At 35.8% G+C, this 21,072-nt stretch overlaps 1 protein-coding gene across 2 annotated transcripts; it reads left to right on the top strand.

The window, feature by feature from the left end:
• Positions 1 to 542: 542 nt before the first annotated feature.
• PSMC6 (proteasome 26S subunit, ATPase 6) lies at positions 543 to 19,734 on the top strand. Of its 2 annotated transcripts, XR_014260244.1 has the most exons (15): positions 543 to 716; positions 1,719 to 1,798; positions 1,894 to 1,933; positions 2,179 to 2,231; positions 4,954 to 5,021; positions 5,630 to 5,744; positions 7,552 to 7,639; positions 9,639 to 9,700; positions 9,788 to 9,911; positions 10,282 to 10,343; positions 11,924 to 12,044; positions 12,188 to 12,268; positions 16,294 to 16,365; positions 17,254 to 17,419; positions 19,223 to 19,734. XR_014260244.1 is itself a non-coding variant. In XM_082448411.1 (14 exons), exons 1-14 carry the CDS (start codon positions 590 to 592, stop codon positions 19,339 to 19,341), a joined length of 1,212 nt encoding a protein of 403 aa, XP_082304537.1. In that variant the 5' UTR covers positions 552 to 589; the 3' UTR covers positions 19,342 to 19,734. The 2 variants fall into 2 exon arrangements, 1 of the variants encoding a protein (XP_082304537.1); XM_082448411.1 differs by lacking the exon at positions 17,254 to 17,419 and having other exon boundaries at positions 552 to 716.
• The last annotated feature ends 1,338 nt before the right edge of the window (positions 19,735 to 21,072 follow it).

Here is a 21,072-nt window from a genome sequence, read left to right as displayed (position 1 = left end):
GGCTCCTTATCTCAGATATCTGTCCTAAATTAGTTCTCCTCACCTTACTCTATAACACCACCATGTTTTATTTTCATTATAGTATAGTATTTATTACACTTTGAAATTAATTTTTTATCTTCCCACCAGATCGAACCCTTAGTACCTCATTCACTGAGTGAATAAATGAATAAATAGCCTACTCCTTCTGTACCTGGAGATCCTGGATAGTATTGGGTTATACCAGTAGGCTATCTGTGTTATACCGATAAGCCATCAGGGCTCTTTAGAGAGAGATGTATATATTCCCTATTTCATTCTCATCTTGGTTTATTACAAAGTCTTTTGTGGTTCCAGAACAGCAGTGACTTAAAAATACCAAGGCCTCTCAGGGGACAGCGCCCTTGCTCTACCCAGGCTGACCTGCAGGGGATGGTGTATCCGGAGGTCTCCTTCGGTGCACGCCGGCGCCCTAGTGCAGAGAGACGCAGACGTTGCAAAAGTGGAGTGCAGAGGCGGGGCAAACCGGAAGGGGCGGTGTCCTCCGCGAACCCGCCCCTCCAGGGAGGCTCTCCTGTCTCGCCCCGCCCCTTCCCCCGCCCGGGCGGCCATGGCCATTCCCGGCATCCCCTATGAGCGGCGGCTTCTCATCATGGCGGATCCTAGAGATAAGGCGCTTCAGGACTACCGCAAGAAGCTGCTGGAGCACAAGGAGATCGACGGCCGTCTCAAGGAGTGTGAGTGCACCTTTCTTTCCACATAATCTCGTGCCTGGACCCGCTCCTGTCTCTGACAAAGCGGAGGCCTTTGGCCGAGCTCGGCAACCGAGCCCCGAGGAGAGAAGGCCTCAGTCCGGAGACAAGGCGCTTTGTCATCCCCGCCTATAGCTTCGGAAGCCGAGCCTCTTCGGGCGTGGAAATGGCCCAGTCTGGTCCAGGTGACAGAGAGAACACCCCCAGTTCTGAGATGGAATTGGAAGATGACCAGAGGGGAGTGGGGAAGAAGTGGGTCAGGGATGTTTCCAGGTTGAGGTGCAAGGAGTGCAGTGTTGGTGGAGTCCCGGGACCTGGAGGCGGAAAGAGACTTTGAGTCAAAGAAGCTCAAGCAAGAGACGAGACTCGGATAGTTGGCTTGTTAGTGGAATGGAAAGCCGAACGCGGAGTTTTAAGAGAGAAGGCGTCCATCGGTCAATCATAGTCTTCTTCTTTGCTCGTGTTTTGAATTACTCTGCAAGGCACACAATTTTCCCTTACTCCTGAACCAAAAGAGTACTTATAATTTTTCTTAGTGCACCGTCACTGACAAACCTGAATGGTTTAAATAATGAAGGAAGACCTTAACTGTATAATTCTGTGGCGCTTTATTTAGGTTAGAAAGCCAAAGAGTAACAGTTCATGTGGGTAGGTGAAGTGAGGAAGGGTCTAACTCTTTTATCATTCGGGTTTGTAATCTCAAATCCGGAAGTGTCAGAATGTCAATATCTGTTACGAATGTAACCTAATATGTGCTCAAACAAGTAAGTATTGCCGATCAAGAAAATAAAAACATGGTGCTTTCTCTGTAACATTTCGTTTTTAAACATGTCATCTACAAACGGCATTATTTTTTTTTTTGTGGTTTGATATAGTGGATATAAAATACACGTAAAGTGAAATAGACTTAAATAAACTTAAATAAAGTTAGACTTAGTGACTTAAACTCGCTTATTTAGTTTAAAATGTTCAAATTATATTTTTCAGTAAGGGAACAATTAAAAGAACTTACCAAGCAGTATGAAAAGTCTGAAAATGATCTGAAGGCCCTACAAAGTGTTGGGCAGGTATGTAATGGAGTTTGGGGTGTAGAGGGTGATGGTGATTTGTTTTTTTAGCTCTTGGCAAAAAGTAATGCTTTTTTTTTTTCTTTCTTTCTTAGATTGTGGGTGAAGTACTTAAGCAATTAACTGAAGAAAAATGTAAGTGTATTAGGTTGTTAGTAAAGAAAAAAAGAGCAGACTCCCCTCCCTCCCACCACCAACTTTTGAAATACTTATTATTTTAATGACTGTAATGAAGGTAGATGATATTCTTGCATAGACTAAGTTGTCTTTCAACTCTTGTCTTTTGGAGAACAGAAATAAAACTCAATCTGCCATCAATGTGGGTATATTTATTTTTTACTTTCTATTTTTCAATTTGTTTTTTCATTTTCTTCCTCTAGTCATTGTTAAAGCTACAAATGGACCAAGATATGTTGTGGGTTGTCGTCGACAGGTAACATTTTACATTTCTATAGTGCTTTATAATTGACGAAAGCGCGTTCATATACGGTATTTAATTCTCAAGGTAAGCAGGTCAGGCATTATGCCCATAACTTCCAAAGGTGACTGGTTCAGGTATAGATAGTTATTAGCAAAGCATGAACTCAAACCATGGGTTTGACTCCCGGTAGTCTCTACTTTTCTGCTCTATTGCATTGCCTCAGTCAGCTCTACACACTGAGAAATCAAAGAATTTTAGAAGTGAAAAAATCTCAGATTATTTTATTTTAGTGTCTTTTTTGAAGAGGACTTAAAAGTATTAGACCTTATAAATTACATTTTATATTTAAACATTCAAAAATATTACTTATAGACTTTACTGTAGGCTAAATTGATTTTGTATGAGTTCATTTAAATTAGAATCGGCAAATTGAAATAACTCCAGATTTTATCTTGCAGTCATCACAAAACGCCGACAAATGGCTTTGCATCATTTAGTAGCCTCTGAAGCCAATTTATTTACTACCCTATTCTTTAGGAAGTGTCTTTAGCGAATTCTTATAAACTCATTGGAAGAGCTTTCTAAACTGAGAATTTGTTATGTCAGGTTCAGGTTTTAAAACATTGATATGACATGGCTATAGAATTGAATTTTTCCTAGGGACTAAATTCAGTCTTAAGATTTTGCCTAGCATATAAGTGGGATGACATTTTCTAAATCAAAATTTCAGATGCCTAATCCGACAGAGGATATTTATGTCCCTTTCAGGGCCCTCTGGATGCCAAAAGTTGGCATTTCTTTGATATTTTGTGGTTGTATGAGGGGCAAGAGAGTATTTGAAAACTGGAAAATATTAGAAAAGCCAGAGTATATATTCCCTATAGATGTAAATGTTGAAATAACTTCATATTCATCTCTATTTAAGCTCTTTTTCAAGTACAGTGGTCCCTCGTTATCCTTGGGGGATATGTTCCAAGACCGCCAGTGGATGCCTGAAACCTGGGCATATACCAAACCTTATATATGCTATGTTTTTTCCTCTACATACATACCTATGATAAAGTTTAATTTATAAATTATGCACAGAAAGAGATTAACAAAAATAATAATAAAATAGAACAATTATAAAAAAAAAATGCTGTTACAAAAGTCATGTGAATGTGGTCTCTCTCAAAATATCTTGTACAAATTTAATGCCTTTTCCATCTTAACTCAGCACTTGTCATGCACTGTTGCTGTAACTTTTGCAGTTTGAGGCGTGACAGCAAAACTAGCACAGGTTTCTTTTTTCTTCTTCACAATTGCATGGATAGAAGATTTGTTCTTACTGTAGATTATAGCAACCTCAGCATATGATTTTTATTTCCTTATTAAGTCGAGAACTTTCCCCGCTTCATTAGGAAGGGGTCTGTGGCTTCTCTTTGCCATATCTGAATGGCCAACATCACTACAATTGTGCTTTGGGGCCATTATTAAGTAAAATAAGGATTATTTGACCACAAGTACTTAAATCAGCAGGACAGTGGATCTGATAACCGAGAGGGCTACTAAGTGATAAACGGGAGGGATACACTGGACAAAGGGATGATTCACGTACGGAGGACATAGCTTTCATCACGCTACTCAGAACAGCATGAAATTTAAAACTTAGGATTAGTTTATTTCTGGAATTTTTCATTTAATATTTTCAGGTAACTGAAAATGTGGATAAGGGGAGGACTACTGTACCTGGCAATTATTCTTAGTTTAATCCATTATATTAAACCTAGTATTTAGCATATCTTCATTTCATTTTAATTGGCTCTAAATCCTAAACTAAGCGTTCTTTGCAAAATCCTGTGAAAAGTGGTCAGTAATTTGTATGATTCTGAAATTGTATTGGCGAGCAGTTTATTATTTCTTTTTGCACTTTTCGAAAAAACTAAAAAATTACAGTTTTTTTCTAAAAATAACTTTATTTTTGACAAGTGACAGCCTGAGTGTGATTTGAATCTATTTGGATAGATTCTCTCCACTTCTATCCAAATAAGTTAAATATGCCAATAAATTGTTTAGTATGATTCAACTTAATATGTAAAGTAATATATTTACCATAGTGTCTGGCATGTAGCAAAGGCATGAATGAAGGTTGCTGGGGTTTTTTTGTTTGTTCTTTAGAATTTTAATAAAAAATCTCTAAGGGGAAATAGAGTGCATATCCCCCTTATCTCCTATGATCACATAACACATTCTTCCCAAAACTATAGTTTTAAAAATAAATCTAATGGACATACCTTTAAGATGCTTTCCTTTTCTTCCCCCCCAAATGTTCATTAAGGGATTTCTGTATAAATGCTTTGGTACCAATTGCCAAAGTCACTGTACTACAGTGCCTAAATCAAAATAATGACCAAAACTATATTAAACAGTGAGCCTTTGAAAGTAAAATATTGCAGTCAATTCCTTCTTCAAAAACAAGGTTGTTGCCACCTCAGACTTTGTATATTAGTGATTTCTCATTTCACACTGAGATTGCACAAAAGGACACTCTTTTAAGGAGCAGAAGGAAATAACTTTGAATTACTACTTTTTATAAACCCTTCCCTTGGGCATGGTGTTTATAATCTAATATAATCTAATATTAGTGTTCTCTCTGAAGGGTAAAAATGATTATTTGGCTTCTAACTATGCTCTTGTTAGAGTGTTATTCCCCTTTTCAAGTGTTTGTGTAACACCTTTTGTTTTACATAATTAGCTTGACAAAAGTAAGCTGAAGCCAGGAACAAGAGTTGCTTTGGATATGACTACACTAACTATCATGAGGTAGGTTTCTTGTACTATTTAGTTTACATCTTATTTTCATGGAGGGAAGATTTTATCCAAAATATATGCTTCTTGAGATCCCTGAATATTTTGCCACTTTTCCGCTTTTACTAATTTCAAATTAATTTAAACATGTTTTTTAAAAAAATTAATTAATTTATTTATTTATTTGGCTGCGTTGGGTCTTCATTGCTACGCATGGGCTTTCTCTAGTTGCAGCGAGCGGGGGCTACTCTTCATTGCGGTGCACGAGCTTCTCATTGCGGTGGTTTCTCTTGTGGTGGAGCACAGGCTTTAGGCACATGGGCTTCAGTAGCTGTGGCACGCAGGCTCAGTAGTTGTGGCTTGCGGTCTCCAGAGCTCAGGCTCAGCAGTTGTGGCACATGGGCTTAGTTGCTCCACGGCATGTGAGATCTTCCCGGACCAGGGCTCGAACCCATGTCCCATGCGTTGGCAGGCAGATCCTTAACCACTGCGCCACTAGGGAAGTCCCAACATGATTTTCTAAGATCACCTACAGGTGCTTGCATAAGCAAGTCATTTATACTCTATTTGTAGGCTGAGAGAAAATACCTTTTAAAAGAAAAATGCACACCTTATCGTTACAGGTATTTGCCAAGAGAGGTGGACCCACTGGTTTACAACATGTCTCATGAGGACCCCGGGAATGTTTCTTATTCTGAGATTGGAGGGCTGTCAGAACAGATTCGGGAGTTACGAGAGGTTGGTAGTGTGTGCTTTATTCTCTGAACTTACTAAGAAGTAGTACAGGTTTTAAAATGCCTGAAGGGAGAAAGAGGATGTAAAGTCACTTTGTCCAAATAGTGTTTACTGAATATTACATATATAATATTTTTGCCAAGAGAAGAATAGCACTGAATGTCTAGCTATGAAAATTATGGGTTTTTGTTAAATTTGGAGATAATTTGGTGTTTGAAAAATCCTGCTCTTTTTATGACAAAGAAGGAAAAAAAGCTAAGAATAATTGATGTAATCCAATGCCCATACCATCTGGTATTTTGATTATCTTAGTAGTTTAGTTGGGTCAGAGCACATTTGGATAGTGTGTGTAATGTAGTTTTTCCCATAACCTCATTGATTTTCTGTTGCCCTTAAATAGAGTCAGTTATCTGTGCCTTAAATATTTTATTTTGATAAAGCTGTTTGCTGTCATTTAAGAAAAATATTGACTTTAGCATGGCTTAAACTTTTAAGTTATTACATGAAGAATCAAATCAGGGTTGCCTTGCTTCACAGCACAGATAGCTTCTTAACAATTCTCTTTTAAGCAAATTACATTGTTGTATTGATTTCATCTTAATTTAGGATGGAAATACTCAGGAATGAATTTGATTAATTGGAATGGCTTACGTTATCTGATTTAAGCCCTAAACCAGTGGTTTTCAGACTTCAGCACTTTAAATTTTCTGGAACTCTTATTAAAGATACAGATTCCTAGGCCCTCTGCATGGTTTTGATGCAGTGGCTTGGGGGTGGGGCACAGGAATTAGCATTTAAACAAGCATTCCAGGTGATTATGAAACCAAGTTTTTTTTTTTTTAACCATACTTGAGGAAGCATTGGCCTAAGCATAAATAAAAGCCTATTCTTTTCACATTGTAGTTAATGAAAAGAGGAAGAACAAGTGCTTCATGAAACAGTGAAATCTTTTACAGTGATTTGCTGCATCAGCCATAGGAGCAGAATGAATCTCTCTCACACACACACAGACACACGCACACACACCAAGGACATGCAGTATCCATCTGCAGACAATTGCGAATATTAATTTCTCACAATTTTGGCGTGTCTTAATCATACCTTATGGACAGAGTTATTCAGTAGAGGTTTATCTCTCAAGTAAAGAGTTTAAACTGGGCAGTCAAATCCTCACTTTTGCTGTTCTCCACTTTTCTTTCTTTGAATCAGTTTTAGAACATTGAGAGCAGAATTTATGTTTTTTTTAAGACTACTATGACAAAACGCCAACATAAGAAAATTTTATGTACCATTTCTCTTAGTGGCAGTTATATCTTACCAAAGTTCCCCATTTTATAATTATTTTTGTTGTATTCAGATGCACAGTAGTGTAATCTTTTTGTTTTTTTGCGTAACTGATTTTTTGTAGTGTTAATTTTTTCGTTGAGGCATAATTTACATTCAGTAAAATTCACATGTTTTTAAGTGTACAGTTCAGATGTGTTTGACAGATTATATGCCCGTGCAACCATCACTCTAGGCAAGTGTGTGGTTATTTTAACAAGTGTGTTAAATAATAAATAGTTCAAATTACCAGATGCTTTTAAATTAATTAATTTTAAAAATATTTTAAGATTTTTAGATTTAAGAGATATCTTACATCTACCTGAAGAAAAACCTCTAATATAAGTGGTTTTACATAGCACTGAATTCTAGATCTATTATGAATTATGATGTATGTACGTAACTCTGCTGATAGTTTACTTAAAATATTTGAAAGTACATCAGAATCTTTACTAACTTTTTAAGAAACATGCAACTTCTTTTCTAGGTAATAGAATTACCTCTTACAAACCCAGAATTATTCCAACGTGTAGGAATAATACCTCCAAAAGGCTGTTTGTTATATGGACCACCAGGTTGGTATTAAATCATGTCTGCCCCACTGAGCGAATGAATGAATGAAGGAGTAAAAAAATGAGATGGAGATATTTAATGTGACAATTCCAGCCTTCATTCTGTTCAGAGTAAGGAAGGGATTGGGGATGTGTGTCTATTTTCTTAGTCTTGCTTAGTCCTCTTGTGCTTCATAGGATATATATATCTAAACATGCCATGTGATTCTAAGCAATGGTCTTGTGTGGTTCACAGACCTCTGGGTGTCCCAGAGACACTTTCAGGGATTCTGCAAGGTCAAAACTTACTCTTATAATACTAAGATGTCAACACAGTGAAAAAGAAAAAGGCAACTCACATCTGTGCTGATGGTGCAAAGCAATGAGGGTAAAGCTACTCATGCCATAGCGTGAATCAATTAAGTCAGTGGCACAAAATGGTATAGTAGTCATTGTCTTTGGGGCCACTCACATTTGCAGTATTTTTTAAAAAAAGATGTCAGTTTCACTTTAAAGTGTCCTTGGGCTTCCCTGGTGGCGCAGTCGTTGAGAGTCTGCCTGCCAGTGCAAGGGACACGGGTTCGAGCCCTGATCTGGGAAGATCCCACATGCCGCGGAGCAACTAGGCCCGTGAGCCACAATTACTGAGCCTGCGCGTCTGGAGCCTGTGCTCCGCAACAAGAGAGGCCGCGATGAGAGGCCCACGCATCGCGATGAAGAGTGGACCCAACTTGCCGCAACTAGAGAAAGCCCTCGCACAGAAACGAAGACCCAACACAGCCATAAATAAATTAAAAAAAAAATTAAACTTTAAAAAAAATAAATAAATAAATAAATAAAATAAAATAAAGTGTCCTTGCTAAAGGATTAAAAATATTAACTTTTGATCCTTCAATAATGTCTTGTATTCTGTGATGAAATGGAAAATACATATAAAGTACTTCTGTTGCATACTGAATAAGATAGATATCTCCAGGAAAAGCATTTGTGCGATTATTTGAGTTGCCTGCTGAATTAGCTGCTTTTCACAGAATGCCATTTTTACTTGAAAGGATAATTTACGGTCAGTTATCAGACTGGTTATTGGTTACCTGGCACACTTTTTTTTTTTTTTTTTTTATGTTTGGCTGTGTTGGGTCTTCATTGCTCTCTGCGGGCGTTCTCTAGTTGCGGCGAGCAGGGGCTACACTTCGTTGCACTGTGCGGGCTTCTCATTGCGGTGGCTTCTCTTGTTGCAGAGCACGAGCTCTAGAGCGCAGGCTCAGTAGTTGTGGCACACGGGTTTAGTTGCTCCATGGCATGTGGGATCTTCCCGGACTAGGGATCAAACCCATGTCCCCTGCATTGGCAGGCGGATTCTTAAGCACTGTGCCACCAGGGAAGTCCCTGTACACATTTTTTTAAAAAAATGAATGAAGTTAGCCAATCATGTTAAACAACTGACACCATCTGTAGCCAGTGATAAAATTTGAGCTTTCAAGTGAAAATTGAGTTTTTGATAACTTTATGTCCGGTACTATGAGCTTGACAACTTTCCAGTGTGTTTGTGAATACAAGACAGGATGAGATCGGAGATGGTATTAACAAATGTGATTTTTGTATATTATATAATGGAAAATGCCAGTATTTGGAAGATTTTCATAACCCACTGAATCAGTAGTTTCCAAATAAATACTTGATATTACAATATCATACGTAGGCAAAGGTCCACTCTGTTCAGTATAGCCCAATGTATTTGAATGTACAAGTTTCCATCATGGTCTATTTGTAAGTTGGGTTTGATATATTTCTAAAGTTATGTATTCAGTTTGCTTAAAATAAAATTAGAAGGGATATTTTGAATAAAATTTTAAATTTTAATATTGAGAGTGGAAGTGCTTTGGGATTTTAAATGATTTTAAATGCTTTTATTTAAGACAGCTTTCATTTTGCAAAATTTACTATTCAAAGGATTACATTCTTAAAAGCTTTTGAAAATTTGTTTTACTTTCCATTAAATTAGGACTTCGTTTGTCATTCTTAGGTACAGGAAAAACACTCTTGGCACGAGCTGTTGCTAGCCAGTTGGATTGCAATTTCTTAAAGGTAAAGGGAAGATTCTTTTTGTAGCTGTTGAAAATAAATTTTATTTGAATTGTCCTATGTTTACCATAATGTTTTTCCTTCAATCAGGTTGTATCTAGTTCTATTGTAGACAAGTACATTGGTGAAAGTGCTCGTTTGATCCGAGAAATGTTTAATTATGCCAGGGACCATCAGCCATGCATCATTTTTATGGATGAAATAGATGCTATAGGTAAGAATAACACTTCTTAAAATTTATTTTAAACTTTTCTTGAAACTGTTAGGAATATTTTTAACTCTAAAAGAACTTTTTCCCTCTCTTTTCACCTCTAATTGCAACTTGTGTGAAGTAGCAAAATGAATTGAATGTTACTTTAAAAAAATTCTTAAGAAAGTTTAACCATTCTTAATAAATAACCTTTAACATTGAGAAAATGATAAACATTATACCAAAATCAATTCTAATTTTGTCAGTGTAATTCTTGTTAATTAATTTTCATCTTAATGTTTTAAACCCCAGACACTATCATTTTCATATTTTCTTAAATGATGCTTAAAGAGGAAAGGAGTAATGCATATGAGTTTCCACGTCATTATTTTAGGTGGTCGTCGGTTTTCTGAGGGTACTTCAGCTGATAGAGAGATTCAGAGAACTTTAATGGAGGTAATATTTGGTAAAGCCTGTTTATAAAGAAATCAATGTTTATAAAGTGAAGAAGTGAACATTGGATATTTGAAGGTCAAAATATGGACAATGGTTTAAATGAAGAATGCACTTAAGTATGAAATTTGAAAGTACAGTATTGACAGGAATGAACACTTTTCTTTACCACAATCTCTAGTAAGAAAATGAGTACTAGAAAATAATAGGGATATCTACAAAATTTCATTTGATTTACAGCTGTACCGTTCTACATTTTTTGAGCAGACTGGCCATTTAAATAATTAAATTATATATTGTACTTACATTGTGAATGTGATTTTGTGTTAGTTTTATTCAGCTATTTATTTATTTATTTTATGAGTGACAAATATATTAAAACTAGTGGCAATAAATGAGTTGTAATTATGTATGAGGCTGCTCTAAAAATTACTAATACTTTCCTCTCTTTATTGCTGAGAATGAAAGGAAACTAAAATAGTTTTGATTATTGAAGATGGATGATGGGATATTGAAATGTATATTAAAGTCTTTTCCCACTCCAAATTCTGTGAAAGTGATGGCAAGATTCCAAACACATTTTCCAACTCCTATAAATAGATAGGTAGCATAGGTAATGCATTGTCAACTTCTGTCTCAGTAAGGGTATTTGAAAATTGTTTTTTATAAATTATATTGTCTGCTCAGAAAAGACAGTATTTTAAAATTTGTTGTAGAGTCTATTAGAAGCCTTAAATTGAGGTATTTTTTTAAAAACACAGATACTAGTTTTATTCATGTAGCTGATATGTTGTTAGCTAACACTTAGGGTATATTAGACATATTGGCATGAAGAAATAGACATATTGTCAGGCTAGCTTTGTTTTAAAGAGTTTGTTGAATGCAGTTAGATTTTTCAACATTTATTCAAGAAAACTTTAGGACTTGAAGGAAATATGTTAGGTATCTCAGTATTTCTGTGTATAGTAGAATTATTTGAAAAGATATTTAATGGATTTATTATCAGGTTTGTAGAAAATCATTGTTTCCAGTTATCCTGATGTAAATTTTATGTGTGGCATACCATAAGCTCTTGAAACATTATTTTAAAAGTAATTGTAACAAAAAAATTCGAACATTGGAAATCAGATCCACATAACTTAGTTTCATAATTCTTGACTGGATGGATGCCTTCAGATTTATTAAAACTATCTGATAGATTATTCAACTATGTACCTTTTTATAGCTATCTTGGAGACTTCCCTGGCAGTTAAGTGGTTAAGACTCCGTGCTTCCCCTGCAGGGGACACGGGTTCAATCCCTGGTCGTGGAACTAAGATCCTGCATGCTGCAAGGCGCAGCCAAAAAAAAAAGCATTAAATAATCTATCTTGGAACTTTTAGGATGGAAAATATATCCCTTTATGTAAGAGAGAGAAAAAAATATGATTCCATCAAATGATCATTCTGCACATCACATATGTATCTGTAAGCAATACATTTCATGGTCTTAGGCATATAAAAGGTGTGTGCTATGTGTTTTTTTAATGGTTGGGATGTTTTATAAAATGTGCCTTTGATTTATATTCACAAATATATTCTTAGCTACTGAATCAAATGGATGGATTTGATACTCTACATAGAGTTAAAATGATCATGGCTACAAACAGACCAGATACACTGGATCCTGCTTTGCTTCGTCCAGGCAGATTAGATAGAAAAATACGTGAGTTAAGCTTTTTTGCCTGCTGTCCATTTCCCTTTGTCTATGTCCATTTCTCTTCCCATACCTCCTCCTCACCCCCTACTTTATTTAAAAAACAAAAAACCTGACTGCAAAAGAATTTCTTATAATTTTCTTATTTTCAGATATTGATTTACCAAACGAACAAGCAAGGTTAGATATATTGAAAATCCATGCGGGTCCCATTACAAAGCATGGTGAAATAGGTAAGTAAATAACCTATTTTATATATATTTACATTTGGTAAATGAAGTAAAATGCTATTGGATATCACTGATAGTCTACCAAATCTAGTTTTAAATTCAGGAAACATGGTGGTCTTGAATTTAGCTTATAGTTATTGAGCATGTGCTGTATGCTAAGAATTGTTCTAAGTGCTGAGGATATAGCAATGAACAAAACAGATAAATTCCTGCCTTTATATAACTTACATTCTTGTCAGGAAAGACAGGTGAAGAAAGTAAAATATTCACTTGACCCTTGAGCAAAATGGGTTTGAACTGCGTGGGTCTATTTATACGTGGATTTTTTTTTTTTAACTAGTAAATGCTACAGTACTACCTGATTGGGGTTGGTTGAATCCACAGATGCAGAACCGTGAACATAGAGGGCCGCTATGAGTTACGCACAGATTTTTGACTGTGCAGAGGGTTGGCGCCCCTAACCCCCATGTTGTTCAGGAGTCAACTTTATGGTATATTAGATGATGATAAGTCCTATTGAGAAAAATAAAGCAAGGAAAGGAGAAAAGGCAATGCCAGGAGCAGGCATGAATGTATACATTTTTGAACAGAGGTGGGGAGGAGGAAGCGCAGGGAAGGTCTTACCAAGGTGATTTTTAAGCAGTGACCTAAAAGGTGAAGGAGCTAAGTTTGGATATTTGGGGGAAAATCATGCAGAGGGAACAGCAAGTAAGAAGGCCTTGAAGTAGGTGTGTGCATGGAACATTCCAGGAGCAGCATAGAGGTCAGGGTCTCTGTGGCAGAGTTATTGGGACGGTAGCAAGTGAAATAAATCGTAGAAGTAATGGGGGTCAGATTGTGTAGAGCCTTACTGAGGCCATTGTGTAGGAACTTTGGCTTTTGTTTTTAGTGAAATGGATACCATTGGAGAATTGTGAGCAGAGGAATGATATGACCTTACTTTTTATTATTTTTAACTTTGTATTACAGAAAATTAGAAATATGTAAAAGTAGAGATGAGTATAATCTTATCAGGAATTCATCCCCCAGCTTCAGTAATTAACTCTTGGCCAATCTTGCTTCATCTGTAATCTCTCCCACTTCTTACCTTCCCTCTGGATTTTTAAAAAGCAAATTCCAGTCATTATCATTTCATCTGTAAATATTTCAAAATTCACTTACATTAAATAAGATCATTCTGGCTGCAGCTAGAGGGACAAGGATAGAGACAAGAGGATCTATTAGGAGGTTATTTCAGTAATGCAGGCAAAAGATGATGGTGGCTTGGCCCAAGGTGGTAGCAAAATCTTTTAAAATAATGAGATTCTGGATATATTTTGAAAATAGAGGTGACAGGGCTTGCTAATGAATCGGATGTAGGGTGTGAACTAAAGAGAAGAACCAGGGAAGACTTAGGTGTTTTACTCATGCAACTGAACAAATGGAATTGCCATCAATTAAAGCAAGGGAAGACTGGAAAAATGAGGTTTTAAAGGGAGAATGAGGAATTTGATTCTGGCGATATTTAATTTAAGATGCCAATTAGATAGCCAAGTAAAGATGTTGATTAGTAATTCTGTGTTCATCAATAGTTCATTGGGGTGGTCTGTGCTAGAGTTATAAATATGGCTAATATCAGCATAAAAATGGTTCCAAGGAAGAGAATGTTGATAGAGAAGGGATTCAAAAACTGAGCTAATTCCAGCATTAAGAAGTTGAGTGGAAAAAAAAAAAAAGTTGAGAGGAAGAACCATCAAAGGAGACTGAGAAAGGTTAGTCACAGAGATAGGAGTTAACCAGGGCCTGGTGGTGTCCTGGAGAATAAATGAAGAAATATTATAGGGAGGGACTAATTTCCTGTCAAATGCTGACAATGGGTCTGATAAGAAGAGTTCTGAGATTGGATTTACTATGTGAAGATCATTGGTGACCTTATCAAAAGAAATTTCTTTGGAGTGGTAGGAGTGAGAGCCTTGTTCAGATGGATAACAGAGAGGTGGGGACAAGAGGCATTGAGTTTAGACACCTCTTTCAAGGAGTTCTCTAGCGAAGGGGAGAAGAGAAGAAATGGAGCTGCAGCAGAAATGGAGATTAGGACTTTGAGTTTTCTTTAAGATGCATGAACTTACAACACTTTTTTTATGCTCATGGGAATGATCTAGGAGAGAGATACAAGTTGATAATGTGCTTTTTTTTGAAGAGAGGTTGGCTTTGTCTATGAGCATAGACTTCTCAGGAGAATAGGAGGAGAGGCAGCATATATAGATGCTGATGATAACAGGTTCTTAAATATGGCAGGTACTTAGAGAATTTTTCTTCTGAATACCTTTATTCTCTCAGTGAAATAGAAAGCAAGTTAAGAGTGAAAATGGGAAAGTACTGTTAGAGATTTGAGGACAGAGGAGAAATTACAAAATAGTTATCTATAGAAGTGAGGGACCGGGCTAATGTAAAGGCCAGCAAGCCATGTATTCTATTGTGGGCTAAATTCTGTATGCCTTCTGTTTTTGTAAATAAAGTTTTGTTGTAGCACAACCACTCCCGTTCATTTACATATTGTCTATGACTACTTTCCCACTACAGTGGCAGAAATGAGTAGTTTTGACAGAGACCATATGACCTACAAAGTCTAAAATATTTACTGTCTTGCCCATTACAGAAAGTTTGCTGACCCCTGGACTAGAGGCATCTAGTATAATTGCCAAGCAACTTTAAAAACTTTTTAAAAGTTAGTGGTTGGGCTTCCCTGGTGGTGCAGTGGTTGAGAATCTGCCAGCCAATGCAGGGGACACGGGCTCAAGCCCTGGTCTGGGAGGATCCCACATGCCACGGAGCAACTAGGCCCGTGAGCCACAACTACCGAGCCTGTGCGTCTGGAGCCTGTGCTCCGCAACAAGAGAGGCCGCGGCAGTGAGAGGCCCGCGCACCGCGATGAAGAGTGGCCCCCGCTTGCCACAACTAGAGAAAGCCCTCGCATAGAAACGAAGACCCAACACAGCCAAAAAATAAAATAAATAAATAAATAAATAAAAGTGCTTTGCCACGTGGAGACCAAGTACCCTACCTTAAAAGACAAGCCTTTAAAAAAAAAAAAAAAAAAAAAAGTTAGTGGTCCAAAATAATTACAAATAGTTGACCATTGCCTTTCTCATTACTCATGTGAAAGTTTTGAGTTGGAAAGACTGAGCTGAATTTACCAGCTTCTTCCAATACTGAGCTCTTGCTAGGTGCCAGATGCTGTGCTAACCTTAGGAATTTCTGCTCTCCAGAAGCTTACATGAACTTGAACCTGAATGAAGACTAATTAATGAATTATCTGTGTGATTTCAAATAGAGATTGACATACTCCAGATTGCCTGACAAGGGTGTCTTATCACAGTTTTTCACATTGTAGTAGCCTATGTGTCTCTTCTCTCGCTGTTCTACATCCAGTCCATAACTGCTACCTTAAACCAGCAGCAGCTCTTCGTTTCGTCTGTCACGTGGATAGAAAGGTCACTTAGCTATTACTGTTATCATAGATCTGATACCTCAACACTTGGAGCTTTCACAGAAACCAGAAAAGCTAGCCAATGTTTAGCATTTAAAAATTCTGTATGATAAAATGATGTCTGAAGACTATTTTTGGTATATTTTATATTTGCCTTATGTGATTAAATTCCATTGTGGTTACAGTTGGTTTTGAATATTCTAGATTTATTCAAATTAGATACTTGGTTACAGTTTTAATAAGAGTCATAGCTTGACAGATATCTAAAGTTCACATGCGCTTAACAGTTTCTCTGTGTAGAAACAGGTTAAGGTGCTTTCAGATCTTGATATTTCTTGGTTTTAGAGTTTTAGAAATATGTTTATTTCTGCTTGGTGCTGGTTTACTTAACAGAAGTATTAATTTTAGTTGTCACTATTGTGGAATGTTAACAGAGATGATGCCTAGCTGACTAAATTCAAAGCAAGCCCTTAAGTTAAATTTTCTGTATGGGAATAAATCAAAAAAAGGTCTCCTATTATTATTTTTTTAACTGATTTCCAGTATTTTTCCTAAACAGATTATGAAGCAATTGTGAAGCTTTCAGACGGCTTTAATGGAGCAGACCTGAGAAATGTTTGTACTGAAGCAGGTAAGGGTTTAAAGTACAGTTTTTACTATTGATTTTGATTTGTTTAATTTGCTAAAAATGTGTTTGGGTTTGTCCAAAAGCAGAGCCTGAGCTTTGCAAGGATTTGAGTGCTTGTTATTTTCTGGGAAATTGATTCCAGGAAGTAGGAGAGAATAGGGCAAGTGAGATGGGAAGAGGGAAATCTGTTATAAGGGTGCATCATTGAAGTAACTGTTGTAGGCAAGAGGGGTTTGGTTCTGATGAGACCTCAGAGAAACATACAGAATTCTTTCCAGGATTATCTGGCGGAAATTTGGGAGACTAGAGCATTGATTTACCAGCTGTCATCCTCCATTCCTCCGTGGGATGAGATTTGCCCTTGGGGATGTTAACTCCTTTGCACTTATGGATGCCTTAGGGTAGAATGTGGAAAGACATGCGTAGTGATAGCATGCTGTCCCCCTGGAGTAAGTCTGAGACTGTACAGAGCTATCTGCCACACCTGTGGCTGAAATCCGACTGGGCCAGCACTGGGGGTGTCTGCTACAAAATGGATGACATGCCTTCTGATACTAGCCTGTCAGTAGTTACCTTTGAAAGATTGATTTATGAATTTTGTGTTCATTCAACTTGTGGAAATGTAGTAGTTTTTCAGTATAATTTTCTCTGTGGATTGTGTGATTTTATTTTTATTTCCGGTACCAAGTGGCTTTAAAACCATACATACAGTCATTTCGTTTTTGTCCTCCACACAGAATCTTAAAATTAAAAAAAAATCTACAGTAGATTTTATAGTTACTGACTTTCATAGGTTGCATATGAACAGTTTTTAAGTATTACAATATGTGATTTCCTCTTGTTTTCATATCACCTTTAGCCTTATTTTAACATTTCTTGTAAATTCAACAGACAGTGTTTAAAGAGGCTGCTCAGACATGGCTTCTCCATAGGAGTATCTTCATGGGTATACTGTGACTCAGTAGCTGGATCAAAGATCTGCAGGTCCAGAAACTCTCAGTACAAATCACATAAATCATGCTCACAAAGACTTATTAGTAAACAAAAATATTAAGAGGTAAGCAGTCAGTAGCCTGAACTACTAGGGGTAACTTATGACATTCTCCTTTCAAAATCTACACTAGACCAAATAATTATTAGAAGATTGCTTTGGTGAAAATGGAATCCAAACAAAAGCAGTATCGAAATCTTAAAGGCTGATACCATTAAATTATATTCTCTCTTTTTCCACATATTTTTAAAAAAGTTTATTTTTAGCTATTTCCAATAAAGAACTATAACTTCTGTATGGATTAAAATTTAAGTTTTTTAAACTTCTCATCTGGGGACATACTGAAATTCTTGAGTTTTCTTTTTATTAGTCTTCAAGCCTTTTTTGTTAACATATCTTTCTGTGAGTTAAAATATACTTGATTCAATTATAGTTGTCTTTTTCCATTCAAATCCTGAGATTGTCATCCTTTTTGGATTAGAATGTATCTCAGATTCACTCATTCACTAAATAATGATTTGGAAACAGTAATATGCACAAGGTTTGGAAAAATAACTTGCCTAATTTAGTTACAGCCTTCTAAACAGGTTTTAAAACTTCACTATTACAAAAACCAGTCATTTCCATTCACCTGATTTCTGAGGACAGCATAGAATGACTATTGCCAAGATTCCTTATGTAGAAATCTTGAAAGGGAAGACAGGAAGTAACCCTTGCAATTTTCTATTGCAACCCACTCATTTTATGTTAGTGAAAATTCAGTATAAGCAGATCCTCAATGAAAATAGTAGTAGGATTCATTTAATTAGTAGATAGTGATAACTTACCAGCTTTAAACTTATCATGAAATGAGGATTGTCTCAAAATCTGGGACCCATGTCTATGACACAACTAATGTTTTAAAAAAAACCAGAAACAAACCTTTTACCTCCTTGTCAAGTAGTATTTGACAAGTAACTTGTCAAAAACTTGAAAGCAAAAACTGAATGGTGATATTTGGATATGAAAGTCATATAAAATATCAATTTGTACATAAAAAAGGTAAATTTTCTCACATGAATAATGACACTGATTTTTGTTGACTTTCTTTAATTCTTATTCTCTATGCTTTTGATTATTAACAAGGAAAAGCTATCAAAATTACTGAGGTGTTTTGTGTTTTCCCGAACCATACATTTGCCCCCTGCTTCCAGGGGATTGCTGCCTGTAGACTTAGGAAACTTCTGCCTAAAATGTGTATGTGTTATTGATAGTTGGGTTTTGTTTTGTTCTGTTTTGTTTTTTCAAGATGACATTGGATACAGGGACTGTGTGAGGTGGAATTTAAGTATACAGATAATTGTCTCACTGTTTTCTAGCTTTTGGTTTGGAAAATAGCGCTCACTATAGTTATGGAAATTAATTGAACAATAATAGTGGTTTTTAGGAAATTAGAACTGTTGGCTGAGAAGTAATACATCTAAGCTCCTTCACATTTATTCCATAGAATAATATTACATTATTTAGTTTTCTTTAAAGTTTTTTTGATATATAATTGACATATTAGTTTCATGTATACAACATAATGATTCAGTATTTGTATATATTATGAAATGATCACCATAATGAGTCTAGTTAACATTCCATCATCACACATGGAAATGTATTTTTTTCTTGTGGTCTACTCAGCATCTTTCAAATACACAATGCAGTATTAATAAGTATAGTCACCATGCTGTACATTACATCCCCAGGACTTATTTATTTTTTAAGTGGGAGTTTGTACCTTTTGACCACCTTCACCCATTTCAACTACCCTCTCCCTTAGTTTTCTTATAATAAATAATTCACATATTAAATATAGCAGTCATGTTGTTTTATTCTCCACAGGTATGTTTGCAATTCGTGCTGATCATGATTTTGTAGTACAGGAAGACTTCATGAAAGCAGTCAGAAAAGTGGCTGATTCTAAGAAGCTAGAGTCTAAATTGGACTACAAACCTGTGTAATTTACTGTAAGATTTTTGATGGCTGCATGACAGATATTGGCTTAATGTAAAAATAAAGTTAAGGAAAATAATGTATGTATTGGCAAAAATGATCTCATTAACAGAGTATGAATAAAAATGTGTATGAATAACATTGTAAAAATTAGTAATTCAGTAATTCTACTTTTAAGAAGTATGGAAGAAATTTGTATGTTTGGTAATGTTGCATTTATTGCAGCAGAAGTTATAAAAGAAGAGTATGTTGAAGCTTTTCATATTTGCTGTGTATTTTGTAAAACCTTGAAAATGGTTTGAGACAGTAGTACCAGATAGCATTTCTTATGACTTATTTTATATCATTTGTTTTCCTCATCCTAAAAAGTTTAATAAAATCTGTTTGATTCAGTTCTCCTACATATAGTCTTGTCTTTTATGAGACTACATTTACTATGGTCTAAACTATTTAATAACCAAGATGAAGTTGGGTTTAGATCGTAGACTTTTGAATTTTATTTTAAAACAGTACCTATACTCAGTGTTCATGAGAGCATCTTGTTATATGTAACATAGATGTGTGTCTATATATATTCCTCCTTCCAGAAAGCCTTTATTTATTCTCCACCTACTATGATTAAGCTGTGTGATAGTTAATTGAAATAGTACATGCACATCCATAACCATTTTTTAGATTATGATTAAAAGTAACATTTGCTATTTAAATGTGACTTGGTTTTCTTGATTTATGTGAGATGATAGTTCCCTTTTGAGGAGGTTTGTACACTCTTCTCAGAAAGATTCACACATACATACACATAATTTTGCATATATTAAAACTTAGGAGATTTATTATTTCCCAAGCTCACCCATGGACACTAGGTATCTATGGATACCAGGCTAAGCGTCTGATGTAGGGGATGCTGATGTCAGAAATGTTCAAAACAAAAGTTCCGTTACCTATACACAATTCTTTCTCATATTATGTGGTAATTAAAGCTTTAACAAATTACAATAGGAAATCATCATTGGGCATCAGTTAAGATTATGTTATTATTAAAGGTGCTGTTAAAAAAAAGAAACTGTCTTCAGTTTCATAAACACTGAAGAATGAATGATATATGACTCAGGTAATAATATAATCATTCTTCAAATTAAAAACTTGGTAGCAGAGTAATTAATGTGTGCCTTTTTGTAACTAAAAGGGAGAGAACAGTTTACATAGTGGTAGAGAAAATGGAGCCCTCAAACTAGCCATCTAATTAATACTCAAATTATTGAACAGTTCTATTTCTATATATGTTTAGTAGTGTATTTCATAAATATGACTATAAAAAGTAATAGTATGTCAGGTCTAGGTCAGATATCCATGTGGTCCTTTTTACTTTATCCAATGTAATCTGCAATTCAGTTAATGAATGACTATCTCGCTTTTTTACTTTGGTGGTGGTGGTGGTGTTTTTTTTTTAAGGAATCAGTTTGGTGTACAAATCTTGAAAGTTTATGTGTGGGTTCTTCCACTTCTAAGCTTGATTTTCCTCATCTGTTTAAAAACAAAAAAGATAACATTATCTCCCTAAGCCCAGAGAAAGTAGTATATACCTGAACTTTATTAACAATATAGTATTAACTGACTCAAACTCCTTTTAAAAAGATATTGAAAGCCATATAGTTTAATAATACGTTGAAGTGTTAATAAGCTTAGTTAAAGGAAGAGACCTTTCTTCGGTATTATGTACAAATTAGTGGGCTATCAAT

This window comes from Balaenoptera physalus, assembly GCF_965194825.1.
Source record: "Balaenoptera physalus genome assembly, chromosome: 2".
NCBI lineage: Eukaryota > Metazoa > Chordata > Mammalia > Artiodactyla > Balaenopteridae > Balaenoptera > Balaenoptera physalus.
This window is presented reverse-complemented; position numbering and strand designations above follow the sequence as displayed.